At 44.2% G+C, this 12,910-nt stretch overlaps 2 protein-coding genes across 5 annotated transcripts; both read left to right on the top strand.

The window, feature by feature from the left end:
- The first annotated feature begins 44 nt into the window (after positions 1-44).
- Positions 45-5,549, top strand: fam161b (FAM161 centrosomal protein B). Of its 2 annotated transcripts, none has more exons than XM_068706940.1 (9): positions 45-224; positions 869-1,118; positions 1,202-1,677; positions 2,057-2,367; positions 3,742-3,860; positions 3,965-4,132; positions 4,254-4,353; positions 4,443-4,603; positions 4,818-5,549. In XM_068706940.1, exons 2-9 carry the CDS (start codon positions 919-921, stop codon positions 4,891-4,893), a joined length of 1,611 nt encoding a protein of 536 aa, XP_068563041.1. In that variant the 5' UTR covers positions 45-224; positions 869-918; the 3' UTR covers positions 4,894-5,549. The 2 variants fall into 2 exon arrangements, with proteins under 2 accessions (XP_068563041.1, XP_068563040.1); XM_068706939.1 differs by having other exon boundaries at positions 4,431-4,603.
- A 146-nt stretch (positions 5,550-5,695) lies between these two features.
- ngb (neuroglobin) lies at positions 5,696-11,111 on the top strand. Of its 3 annotated transcripts, none has more exons than XM_068706963.1 (5): positions 5,696-5,739; positions 6,989-7,729; positions 8,474-8,582; positions 8,687-8,806; positions 8,931-11,111. In XM_068706963.1, the coding sequence occupies exons 2-5, from the start codon at positions 7,632-7,634 to the stop codon at positions 9,081-9,083; spliced, it is 480 nt and encodes a 159-aa protein (XP_068563064.1). In that variant the 5' UTR covers positions 5,696-5,739; positions 6,989-7,631; the 3' UTR covers positions 9,084-11,111. The 3 variants fall into 3 exon arrangements, with proteins under 3 accessions (XP_068563064.1, XP_068563067.1, XP_068563066.1); XM_068706966.1 differs by lacking the exon at positions 5,696-5,739 and having other exon boundaries at positions 6,241-7,365; positions 7,574-7,729; XM_068706965.1 differs by lacking the exon at positions 5,696-5,739 and having other exon boundaries at positions 6,241-7,365; positions 7,493-7,729.
- Positions 11,112-12,910: the final 1,799 nt, after the last annotated feature.

Here is a 12,910-nt window from a genome sequence, read left to right as displayed (position 1 = left end):
TGCTGTCCACACACAGCGCTCGTGCTGCCGAGACGGATGTGTGTGAGCGTGAAGTACAACACGCTCTGCTCGGTGTAGTACTCTGTAATACTCAGCTGTATGTCAACAGACAGAATAAGATGTAATGTATTTTTTCAGCAGAGAACTTTGGCGAACTTAAGTTCCCGTTTGGAAGAAGACGACGACGACGAGAAACACTTCCTAAAACTCGTCTTAATGACCAGGTCGGCCGCTCATTATTACTTTCATCATTTCATATTGTAGCTTTTCAGTTGCAGGTTAATACAGAAGTTTAATAGTGAAGCAAACGAATAGAATAACTGCAACTGAACACGTGTCCGAAAACCGATATCACGCGAAAGCACCTTGTGTTGATGTCTGGTTACCATGGTAACCCGTTTACACGCACTGGATGTCAGTTTGATGTGTTTGAAGTTTTATTTATTTATTATTAGCAAGCTTTTAAAATACATTGTTTGGTCATTTCAATGAATGTATTCATCATTTAAAACGACAGATTTTTTTAATTATTTTTTTTTCAATGTGAACTTTTGTTGAGTTTTGTTGAGTTTTCTGTCATTGTGTGTGTGTGTGTGTGTGTGTGTGTGTGTGTGTGTGTGTGTGTGTGTGTGTGTGTTTTGATGTGTGTTCACATTGAAAGTATTGGCAGAACATGTATTTTTCTCTACCCCTGCTTATTTTCCATCATGGATCATATTCAGTCACATTTTATTATTTTGTGTAAAATTTGTCCTGGAATTCTATGAAATAACTAGTTAACAGTTGACTCTCCATTGATAGACAAACAGATGAATTGATTAAGCATTTCAGCGCTAACTAAAAAAACAAAACAACTTTTTGTTTACAGGACTAGAACAACCTTTCACAGCTTTTGTTCGTGTCACAAGTCGGAGAAATATGCCAAAGCTGGAGACCTTGGTGGCAGATGGACTCCGGTCAGAGTTAATGCTTCAGCAGCACCTGAAGGCCCTGAGTGAGGCCCTCAGGCAGCAGCTGCAGGAGATAGAAACACGACAGAAAGAGGAACTGGAGAGGAGGATTCATCAGAACTCTCTACTGTCAACGGAGTCCGGTGATCAAAATAAACATCTAGCCAAGTAGGTTTCTGCTTATGTCTTTTTATGTTTGGTCATAGTTATAACATATCCATTTTCTTAAAGGTCTTTACTGTTTTTTAAAGACCTGTAGGAATGAGGAGATCCACCTCCACATCTGCCCTGACACATCCCAGAGAGTCAGAGAGCCCCAAATTATCTTCAAAGTGGAAGAGCTGTTCGGACAGAGTTGCCGTGCTCCCTCCTGCTCAACAATGTGAGCGGTTTGCTTTATCGAAGACGACGCAGATGAGCAAAGAGGAGGAGGCTGAGGCCGAGTGTCGGAGGAAGTTCTGCGCTCACCCGGTGCCCCGCCACGTCTTTCAGCACCGCTATCAGGAGATGGTGGAGCTGAGAGAGAAGGAGAGGAACCAGGGGCATGAGCAGAGGAGGGACTTCTTGCTCTCCATTCAAAGGCCTTTCAGTTTCCAGGAGAGAGAAAAGGAGAAAAGGGAGAAGCTGACGACAACGCCAAACCGAGTCTCGCACAAAAACAAGGCTGCTGCCGTTAGGAAACCTCCTCAAGAAGAGGCGAAAGACGCGTCGCATTCTGAGCGAAAAGGTGGGTTTCCTTTTCTGATGGAACCGTGCTGGAAAGTGTTCGGTATGATAGTTGGAATTAATGTGAAAATATGGAAAGATCAGACTCTTTGTAACATAACTTTGTGTCCTTTTTGCAGACTGACATCTAAGAACAGTAGGGCCAATGGGTCACACTTTGATTTGGTTGTGATATGGAGACCACACATGACTCGTAAAAGTCAAATTGATAAATTTTAGGAAGCTAAATAAAGTGAGCAGTCAGTATTGTATTGAAATAATCATAATACACACTTAATTTGTATCATGTCATTTTGGGTGCATGTATACAGTGGGTGTGATACACTTCATGCAGTGACGTGACCTCATCTTTCACATCAACTTATCGTTATTTCGTCCAGACCAGGAGCTTTGCAGTAAAGCCCCCACTCAGACAACAGCGCGACGGATGAACCCCGCCGTGTCCGGCGGCCCGAAACTTCGCGCCGCCGAGCGCACCAGGAAGGACAAGTTGGGCTTCCTGGACGAGAGGCCCAGCTTCCAGCCAAAAATCATCCGCCAGGTTCCAGATTTCAGTAGGCTGCACAAAGCCCTGCGGACAGAGGCGCTGAGAACCTCGCAGAGGAAAGATGCGATCACATGTCAGCCCTTCTCTCTGAGGACTTCAGCTCTGCCTGCAAGGCGAAGTAGGACGAGTCCCGAACACTCCCAGGTAAAGCCTTTCCTCTACCACACACCTGTTTGTTTACTATACCAACATGTTAAAATGGTTTCATTAGTTGTTGTTTTTTCAGTTTGCTATTATGCATTCATTCATTTTTTGTGATTTTTTGTGACGTAGAGCTTTGACATTTTTTTTTCTGTATTCCATTAATCCCCTGCCTAACCGTGGCAGGAATTAATTAACAACTTCTGTAAAAATATTGCATCAATAAAATGTAAGAATAAGTCAGAGTCAGTGTCTCTAGAGGAATTACATAAGAAGAGATCCGGGACTCTGAAGCACCGGATGGCTGGCTTCACATTTTACTTTTCCTTTGTTTGACGCATGGCTTGAGAAGCGTCCTTCTCTTTCCTTAAGGCTGATAGGAAACCACTAAGCCTTCCTTAAAGCCTTGCATGTTCTAGATGACAGTGTTGATCACCTAAAGCACTGCTTTCCCACATCACTATGATTGCACCACATGTACAATAACTGGCATAAGGGTGATATTTACTGCCGTTTTTTTTTGCCATCTGTACAACATTCTATCATGTATTTTTTTAAATATGTGCAACGGGCGCCTCTTTAGAGAGCGAATAGTCGTCTCCTTTCAACAGTTGTATCTCAAACTTTGAAACCTCATCACTTATCAAGTTGAGCTCAGGCCTCATTTCGACAGTACCGGATATTTTCCTCATTTCAAGCAGGAATTTAGTCCTTTTCATGTCACGAGACCATCTCTATATATTTGCTGGGTGGATGATTCACACGAGGGCATTACAGAGTAACAATAATTATAACAGTAATTAAATACCAATAACAGTAATTCACTCTAATCCAAAGTGGTGGAATGAACTTTGTGATCAGCGAATGTGACTTCCTGTCATCCTTTCGTATGTTTTCTGGCTCTGCCCAAAATGATACGATTACCAGAGATCTGTTTTATGAACCATGCCAGACATTTCTGGGTGAATTCATCTGATTTATGTATGATATATTAAGCCTTGTTGCTAAAGGTGTGGCACGTCGTGAAAACGCTACTGTAGATACGTCGTCACAGTATTTGTAGATTATAGTCATCTGTGAATGTGGAAGTGTTTTGTATCGATTGTTCTTACAGTTTGTTTGTTGATACAAACGAAAACTGAAAATCACATTTAAAAAAGAAAGAATTAAATAAATGAACCACACAATTTATTGACAGGCAATGTTGGTCTTCTCTAGTTCTCCCGCAGTGCTTTTATTTTTCAAACAAATGCATATAAATGTAAGTTATGCTGCGTCATCGGACAGAAAACTTTGTATCTCCGTCACATCCTCACTGCACGGATTTAGCAAATCTATATAAAGGCATCCAGAACTAGTTTCCTCATCATTTTTCAGGTTCCAAAAGTAAGTCATCTCAGCAGAAGCAAGTCACTCGGGGCCTTAACATCGCTGTCCGCAGACACACTCCCCACATACATCACGGATGCTGCGAGGAAGCGCAGCATGGCCATCAGGTGACTTGTTCTTTTTTTGCCTCGGCTTTGGAACAATAGACAATCGTGGATTTTCCTCTTTATTCTTTCCACACAGTAAATAGTTAAATGTTTTACCTTCACAGAAAGTCAATGGAGATGAGGGAGAGCAAGGATCAAGAGAGTGCCGACTGGCTGAGGAAGTACCAGATGAGATCCCGGGCCATGAAGAAGACCGTCACGCTCCATGCGAGGTTGCTTGACCCACACAGCAGCTCGAAAGCCGCGTATGATGACAAGCTACGGCAACGTCGGTGAGTGCCGGTCAAGTGAGGCCGTTCGTTCGCCAATATCGCAACCTTTTTGCGACTCGCATCACAACAACCACAAACGCCTTCCGCGGTAACTCAAGCTGTAATCTTCTCCGACATGAAGGGAGGCCGACCAACGAAGGGCGAGAGACTACACCAGGGAGTTACGGGACATGAAGGCACGGGTTGGCGAACGGCCTTTTTTGTTCGAGCAGGTGAAGCAGGTGAGTGACGCGGTCAGCGGAGAAGATTACGTCACACCGTAAATGACGTAACTTTGACCTTTTTACCTTCATGGCAGAAAAATGCCAAGGCTCAAGCAGAGCAGGCATACAGGAACAAGCTGAAGAAAGCCGGCTTGAAGGAGCTGTTTGTCGAAGAAAATGGAGAAGCTGTTGAAGGAACGTCGTCGTCGTTCAGCTCTGAGGAGGATACAGACAAGAGCCGCAGCGCTGAGGATCACATTTGCAGCAGGTATGTAGAGTTTTTAGCCAGTGGATCCGGTAAAATTATGAATAGCACTGGTGCTGGAGAAACCAAGGACTTCTTGTGGTGTGGTCATACTACATTACATAATTTTCTGAGCTTGCCATGCAGTCTCTAGTGAAGGAAGATAAACACTGGAGCCAAGTAAAAGTTCAATGTAATTACAATATGGCCATTTTCTAACCCAACATGTCTGATTTAGGGAAGGAAATGTAGACGACGGGGAGAAAATTGAAGATGTGGAAGAGAAGAGCGTGAAGCGGGAAGAAATGCCATGATCAAAAAGGTTCAGGCGGTAGAGAGTTTTTTTTTTTTATGGCCTCTCCGCTAGAAAACAACACCGTCCTCCACAATGATTCATGTCACGGCTAACTATTCCCACCATGCATGTGGACTTGACAATCTCTACCAACTACGTGTGTTTCTAAGTAATCCATGTTTTATACGATTTGAATATGTATGTTTTTGTTTCATAGCAACACGTTTGCTCGGGAATATGAACACTGTAATTTGGAGGATGATGAACACTTGGTTACCAGGATGAACAGTTCAAAAACAAAATGAGGACTCCAGTTGAGACCACTGTCTGGCAAATTAATTTGTGTTTTACGTACTCTAACTCAAGGATCTTCCGATAGTGAGAAATTGAATCTGTTTTTGCTCTTAGTGGGGTTTTTTTCCTTTGGCTGCTTAAAATATCCCATAAATGTATATGTTTTAATGGGTCAGGTCCCGTAAGGACGCCGAGCGTCTGACATGGGCCTTCCTCAGATGGTTGGGTTAAAGTTCCCAGTTATTTCTTCAGCCACACAGCCACCTAAATAAACAACCCTGACTGTGCAAATGCATTCACAGAGACCGGTTCAGTGGTTCGCTCCAAGCCTATAGACCCACATCAAATACACTTGAACACTGGCCTCCACTGTAAGCTTGTGCTTAGACAACTGACTTCCAGGAATCCTAAAAATGAACGTCTGAATATGTTTATAATCATAATACAAGTCATGGAGCCCCACATACCATATGGTTGCTTTTTTTTTTTTTTTTTTAGGCATCTGTGTTCTGCATTGAAGACCTAAAGGGCAATGTTTACATGAGTTCAGAAACACGACATCATAAAAAAAGTAAGTGTTTCGTCTGACGGTGACTGAAGGCGTAGTTTGAAATTGAGTTTAAAGCAATATGTCACATAGAATTAAAATACAATTTGGTGCCGCCGGACAGATGTTTAAAAAGATCACTGAAGTTGAAACCCCAAATTGTTGCCATATAGTAGCTAAAGATGCATCAAGAGTCCCTTCCTGAGATCTCAAACGTCACACGATGAAGCCTCAAGGGCTCCATCTTGGCAGGTTGTCATGGGAACAGTTTATCCCTCCGCTCTCCGCCTCGTAGTCCCTCAGGAGGATGCTGCGCACCTCTGATTTCCCCCCGGTGCACGGCTGAAAACAAGGCAAAAATTTTTTTTTAAAAATCCCTCCCAACCTTTTGAGATAATATCCGAGTGAGACGCGCATTCGATCGAGCTGCGGTGCCTCCAATGTGTGTGGAAGCCGAGAGAGGCCAACAGACGCATCTCATTTAGATTAATGAGAGGCTGAGCGCTCCACCGCCCAAATCTTCTGATCACACTGTTTTGAGGAGTGGCTCTACTTTAGCAGATGAGCAGTGTAATTTCACTAAGGTGGTGCGTTCAGGTCTTTTATTATTCCAACCGCTGCAAGATGTAAAGATTCACACACATTTGAAACTCTGCGAGTGCACAGCTGAAGACACGCCCTAGAGTAGATGATACAGGCCTCAAATGGACTTCACTGTCACAATGTCAGCCAATTCCTAAGCCTCACATCTTCCACGTCTGCTTTCTCCCCCCCCTGACATGTACTTACTCTCTCTCTCTCTCTCTCTCTCTCTCTCTCTCTCTCTCTCCCACATCCTGCTACTCACCCCTGCCCTGCTGTAACCCCTGTGTTCCCACCGTTCCCCTGCACACCTGTTACCGCTGCCCCATCAGCCCAGTAGTTTATGTACTGACCCGCTTCATCCCCCAGCAGATTATCTGTTTACTTCCTCTTTTACCAGTCCAGCCATTTTCTCTGCCTTTTGGACTCCTGCTCTCTAACCTGATCCCCTTTTGGATAAGTTTGCCTCACCTCCCCTGCCTGCCTTATTTTGACTCTTGCCTGTTTCTGACCTTGGGTAAACATCAGCCATTGGACTGCATGAAACACCCCAGTTGTGTTCTGGTTATTCTGTCGTTCATCTCTATTTAAATTCTCTTGATTTTAAAGTGTTTTGATAAGTGCAGTGTATGCTGTGTGCGCGCAGAATCGTGTGCATGCATATCCTCTGCATGATTGTTTTTTTTTTTAGTCCTTGGTTCACCTGCAGGAGGAGCTGTGGCTCGCTGCAGCCTCTCTGGAGCAGAAGAGAGAGATCCCTCTTTTTCTCCTTCAGTGGCATGACAAATATCCCCAGTGCTGGAGAGAGAGCATATCAAGAGGCAAACGAGAAGGGGAGAGAGAGATAGCAGCCAGTGTGACAGATAAGAGCGTGGCACAACTCCCTGACTGCACCGTGGGGCTGGGGAAAGAGAGAGCAAGTGCACCAGAGTGTCAGGCAAGGCTGCTGCCTGCACACACACAAACACACACACACACACACACACACACACACACAGACACACACAGACAGACCCCTCAGCCCGGCTGCACCAGAAGAAGTTCAGAGAGAAGACTGACCTTAAGAAGGTACAGTATGTTTGTGCATCTCTAGCGTAGGAATCATATCTCCTGCAGTTGTGTCCCCCTTCTTTAGATCTGAAACATTACTAACAAATCAGCTGCACTCACTTGATGCTCCACTTTATTTTTCCAGGTGGGTTTGGCGGACGTTTCGCCTGTGGATTAACTTTGAATGTCATGGCTTTGCCTTAAACTGAGCCCTGTCGTCCTGTAGAGGAGTTGTGTGTTTCCGCTCTAGAAGAACTTGCCGCGTGTTGACCGCCTGAGGGAGGATGGAGAAGCTGTCAGGGAAAGACAAGGAGCTGATACGAGGCAGCTGGGAGAGCCTGGGCAAGAACAAAATCCCTCATGGTGTCATCATGTTTTCCAGGTAACGTATGACACGAAATCAGCATGATTGAAAACGGAATTAGACAGTAAAGTGACACGTAACAGACGAAAATAGTGTTATTCTGTGCCGTCATCCTTTCGGCAACATTAATTCAAATTCTTTAACGCTTAAACCAAATGTGATAGTATCTGTTGTTGTTGTTGTTGTTGCTGTTTTTTTGTGCTTAGACTTTTGAAGTCTTGGGTCTTGGGATGCGTCTGAAATGCCATTTTTTTGTGTTTATACAAAGGAGAAAAACTGAAATACAGAATTTTTTTTTTCCCCGGTAATTTTCCAGACTGTAATTTTAATACTGCAAATATATAAATATTGCAACACTTTCGTCAGTGGGACACAAGCTCAATCTCCGTTGTGTTACTCTCATTGGCGATAGACAGAGACGTAACAGACATTTAAATCGGTGTCTTCAAGATGCCACTCTTTCAACTGTGTTGTCAAGAATACGTACATGTGAATATGTAACACAGGTGTGGAGAGAGAATCAAGCTAGATTCTCCGGCTGCACACTTTCACCATGCAGGGACCGGAAGCTTGACTTGTTGCTTGGCGACAGACTGCAATAATCCACAATTTACTTTGAGACAGCTGCCGCTAAATACACTAGCAAGAGAGATTTTTAGATGTATGATTTATAGATCGATTTTGTGTCTGCGTGAATGCTTGGCATCCCCACGTTGCCGTGTGCATACGCCTATAGAACAGTGTGGTATTTGTCTGTGGTAGACTGTTTGAGCTGGACCCGACGCTCCTCACTCTGTTCCACTACACTACAAGCTGTGGCTCCACTCAAGACTGCCTCTCCAGCCCCGAGTTCCTGGATCACGTCACCAAGGTGAGCTCCGTTTCCCCCGCAGTCACCTGCTACCAGTGTACAGTTCCCTCTTGCGCACAAGTCTCCTGTATTGTGTATTTGTCTTCTGTCGCACGTCGTCCCAGGTGATGCTTGTGATCGATGCAGCGGTCAGCCATCTGGACGACCTGCACTCCTTGGAGGACTTCCTGCTCAACCTGGGGAGGAAGCATCAGGCTGTGGGAGTCAACACGCAGTCCTTTGCTGTAGGACCCAACATTTCATAGTCTCACAAAGTATAGTTTCACAAAGTGAATGAGCTGTTTAAAGAACACATTTTTTTTGTGTGTGTGTGTGTTTCTTTTGTGTGTTTGTTTTGGACTTCTTAAGATGGTGGGGGAGTCCCTTCTCTACATGCTGCAGTGCAGTCTGGGCCAGGCCTACACGGCACCGCTGCGCCAAGCCTGGCTCAACATGTACAGCATCGTGGTAGCAGCTATGAGCCGAGGATGGGCCAAGAACGGGGAGGACAAGGCCGACTGAGGCGCACAGCGCGGTGGCTGCTGGAGCAGTTGCTGTCAAATCACTCGACATGGTTGCCATGGAATAAGGTTGTGTAACTTGCAGCGTTGTGGCTTTGGCCGCTGTACATTTGCTCTTTGACTGAGGTTGCATAGCGTAGCGAATGTACGGTGTGGTTACACTTTACAATCGGATCGACCAATCGCAGAGTTTCTTTCCTTTGCTGCGGATGTTTAGCTACCAGACAGGGCTGCTGTGTACAGCTGTTCTGAGCCGGCTTGCTTCGGTTCTTTCTAAGTCTGGAGCCGTAATCCGAGCGCCTCACACTGAGAAAAAAAGCAACGAGGATAACCCGTTGAGTCTTCTTTGTATATAATGGCTTTGATATATCTACTCAAATAACACTGGCTGTAGTGGTCTTTGATGTATCTTAAAAGAGTTGCACAACTTGTGAAACACTAGATATTATATTTAGGCGTCACAAACTACTCAAACTGTGATGGTTACTGTGGCCAGCGTGGCAGCTCTCTATCTAACTGGAACACAGTGATACTGCACACGACATGTTAAACACGTTTTTGGGACAAAGCAATGTGATTATACGGAAGAAAGTCCTATATCACCTTAATCATAATCATACTGTGTTTTCTATCGATATTACACGTCACTACGCCCACGTGTTGTGTGTGTGACTTTGTTCTCTAACATTTAACCTATTGATTCAGACACATGTTCAATAGATACTGACAAGAACTGTTACTCTCTCTGATGGGTCTCTTCAGCGATCTATGACTGTTAAGGCATCCGTGTGCACCTTACTCAGCGTGGCGCGTGACGCTCCCCTCGGTAGAGGCTGTGATTAGTTCAATAGGCATCGGCTGACTGTTAAACTCTAACTAATAGACTGTTACCTCTTTACTTTGGAGTGAAGGGCATCTTTGTTCTTGGCTCTCGGTTTCTAGTCATCGTCAGTGTAAAGTAGATTTCCTGTACTGTAGTCGCTTACCTTAGTAGTGCTTATTAACTGTATTTATGTGGCTACGAGCGAAGCATTACCTCAGCTTTAGAGGTGAGGGTGAGCAGAGTGGAAGTGGGGCTGGGAGTGAATATTTATTTTGGATTATGACACGAAGACAAACGGAATTGATGATGATTTTTTTTCCCCTCCTTTTTAATTGCTTAACACGGAACAAATAATGCAGATACTGTGTGCTGTCGCTGTCCAATACGTGTGTGCGTGCGTGCGTGTGTGTGTGTGTGTGTGTGTGTTATTATTATTGCTGACATAACACTATATGTATCATCCTTAGCTGTTGTTGACATTCATGGTCATAATGCCAAGTAACTTAGCAACAGTGCGCCAAGTATTAGATAATAACACCATACAACTGTAAATCCAAGCTGCTGATATGTGGTTATTATCGCTTTAGTCTGAGTTTACATTTACAAAGTTTATTTTTATATTCTGAAATGTATGTGTTGTTTTAAAGAGCATTGTTTTTTTGTTTTTTTTCGTGACATACATGATATCCTCCAGATGTATTACCTTGTGTGGGTTTCATTTAATCAAAAATAATAGAGATATATATATATCATCAACTTCTAAATGTACAGTCCTTACAGAAAATGACATAAGTTGAGTTTTCCAGTCCACAGGTGTAATGTGTATGAACTGATTGTGTATGTGGTGTATTTATAGTGGTATCAGTACGCAGCCCTATGCAGGCTGTTCTTCACATCTCTGTTTTCAATTACCCGACATTAGGTCTTGTTTAGCAGGCATGACCGATAACTGGAACGTTGTCCTTTTTAAACATCCAGCTCTGTACATATTGGGTGTGTGTCACTGTCTACCTCATCATTATCAGCTGCTATTGAACAGCGATGACTTCACCTAGTTATCCTTCAACCAAAAAAACAACACCAACCGCACAGTATTATTATAGTTAATGCAAGCACGCACTCTTTGTAAACTGGATTCCATCCTGAACAAAAACATGTTGTGTGCTTCTTTGAGACTAAATAAAGTGATCTTCTGTGGATATTTGAACCGCTAAACGAGGTCAGTGTGTTTTCCTCTCGCTCTCAGATTGTTTTGTCCACGGACGACGGTCAGCGTTTGAAATCAATCGTACCGTGCCCGATTTGCTTCCCACTGACAGCCCGTCTTCCGAGTGTTACATAAGATCCAAGCGCCGAATGGCCGATAGCCCTCGGCTACAGAGACGAGCCCACTTACTCATGCAACTGCACAATGTCACATCAACATTGTTCACAGAATTTCTAATAATTGACATGATGGTCTTTGCAATCGGGACTGATTTTTTTTTTTTTTAGTTAAATCCTTATTGATGTTTGCACGAGTTCCTGCTTGAATATCAATATGCGTGTGTGTGTGTGTGTGTGTGTGTGTGTGTGTGTGTGTGTGTGTCCTGTAGGTGAAGCCACAGTAATGAGAAGAAGGATGGTCGATGGAATGAGTTATCTGATTACACAGGGCTCGTTTCTCCCGTACATACAATTTGCCTGTATCATTGTAAAAGTCACATCCACGAGCCGGCTGTCTGTTCTGCCGTTGAAGCAGTGGCTGACATGGCCTTAATCTGTCTCTCTGCACTCCACACAGCATCCCTGCTCCCTCTGTCTCGCTGACAGTCTGCCGTCTGTACGTTGGCTCCATGCTCCATGTCTCGCTTTCGGCCTAGGGAACGACACTGAGTTGCCTCGTCACCGGGCTTTCGTGGAGGCTGTCCTGACCTCCGCTCAGGTCACCGACCGACGGGTTTGGATTGCAGCGCTGCAAACTAGAACGCGCTAAAGTGTTAATTTACCTCGTGGTAATTCATTAATCGGCACCTGTGGTTCGACAGGCTCACCCTGTAAGCGTACGAGGATTTGCTCTGAGGGCTGTCGTCGTCGTCTGGAGGGGAGTTTTGCGGGGGAAAAAAAAAAAAAAGACAACACACATTATTTTTAGAATGTCTGCAATGTGTTTTGGAATGAAGGGGTAGTGAACGTTGTCATGGCAACTGTTAGGTGATGGTGGTCCAGAGTCGTATATATATATATATATATATATATATATATATGTGTGTGTGTGTGTCTGTGTGCGTGTGTGCGTTTGTTTTGTATGAAGGAGGAAAGCAAGACATTGCAATGCTCAATCCCTCACTCACTCATCCTAAACGCTACAGTGGAGAGGAGTGAGACGTGGACAACGCCTGCATGCTCAGGCTAATGAGGCTCGCTCTGAGAGCTGCTGGAGTCTGCAACACCAGCCTGCCAAGCAACAGCGAGAACGAGCGGTCTGTCACTTCCCACTTGAAGTACAACCGGCTGAAGGATAATATAGGATTCACATAGTTTTCTGATTGTCAACCATGAAAACATGACATACGATAGAATAAAAAGAAATATATAAATATAGTTTAATTGCTTTATAATTTCCCAAAACAGCTGGGCACTGTAGTTTTTAGTTTTTTTAGCAAAAGTAACTCAAACAAGAGTAAATTGTGTATTTGTTCAGGACTATTTTCAGCCGCGGATTAATACACATTTGGCTTACACAGGAGGCGTTTCAGCTGCATTTTCAGTCGCCCATCTCATGCGAGTCTTAGAGAACATATACATTTCTATTTTAATCCATGCAGCCATCAACGCAGGTCGCATAACAGCATGTGTGTCGCACACGCTGTTTGTGCTCAAACGCGACCAGAAGTGCGTTCCAATGCTTCAAGTCTACTTTCTTCCATTTTAATGCGTGCACCTACAGTGGTTGTGTAATTGGTTGTGAGCGCTGCTAAAACGCGGGGTGACCTGCACTCGATACTGTGCCTGAATGCATCTTG

Source organism: Cebidichthys violaceus, unplaced genomic scaffold, assembly GCF_023349555.1.
Source record: "Cebidichthys violaceus isolate CVI_PGR_0920_01 unplaced genomic scaffold, fCebVio1.0.p SCAF_126, whole genome shotgun sequence".
Classification (NCBI taxonomy): domain Eukaryota; kingdom Metazoa; phylum Chordata; class Actinopteri; order Perciformes; family Stichaeidae; genus Cebidichthys; species Cebidichthys violaceus.
Note: the sequence above shows the minus strand (reverse complement) of the source record. Positions and strands in the feature narration are given on the sequence as shown.

Excerpts from the sequence above, each read along its gene's own strand:
- fam161b (XM_068706939.1), top strand. The coding sequence starts at position 919 with ATGCCAAAGCTGGAGACCTTGGTGGCAGATGGACTCCGGTCAGAGTTA. Across the intron at positions 1,119-1,201 it reads CAAAATAAACATCTAGCCAA|ACCTGTAGGAATGAGGAGAT; the intron begins GTAGGTTTCTGC and ends TGTTTTTTAAAG. Across the intron at positions 4,354-4,430 it reads TGTTCGAGCAGGTGAAGCAG|AAAAATGCCAAGGCTCAAGC; the intron begins GTGAGTGACGCG and ends CCTTCATGGCAG.
- ngb (XM_068706963.1), top strand. The coding sequence starts at position 7,632 with ATGGAGAAGCTGTCAGGGAAAGACAAGGAGCTGATACGAGGCAGCTGG. Across the intron at positions 7,730-8,473 it reads GGTGTCATCATGTTTTCCAG|ACTGTTTGAGCTGGACCCGA; the intron begins GTAACGTATGAC and ends TGTCTGTGGTAG. Across the intron at positions 8,807-8,930 it reads TCAACACGCAGTCCTTTGCT|ATGGTGGGGGAGTCCCTTCT; the intron begins GTAGGACCCAAC and ends GGACTTCTTAAG.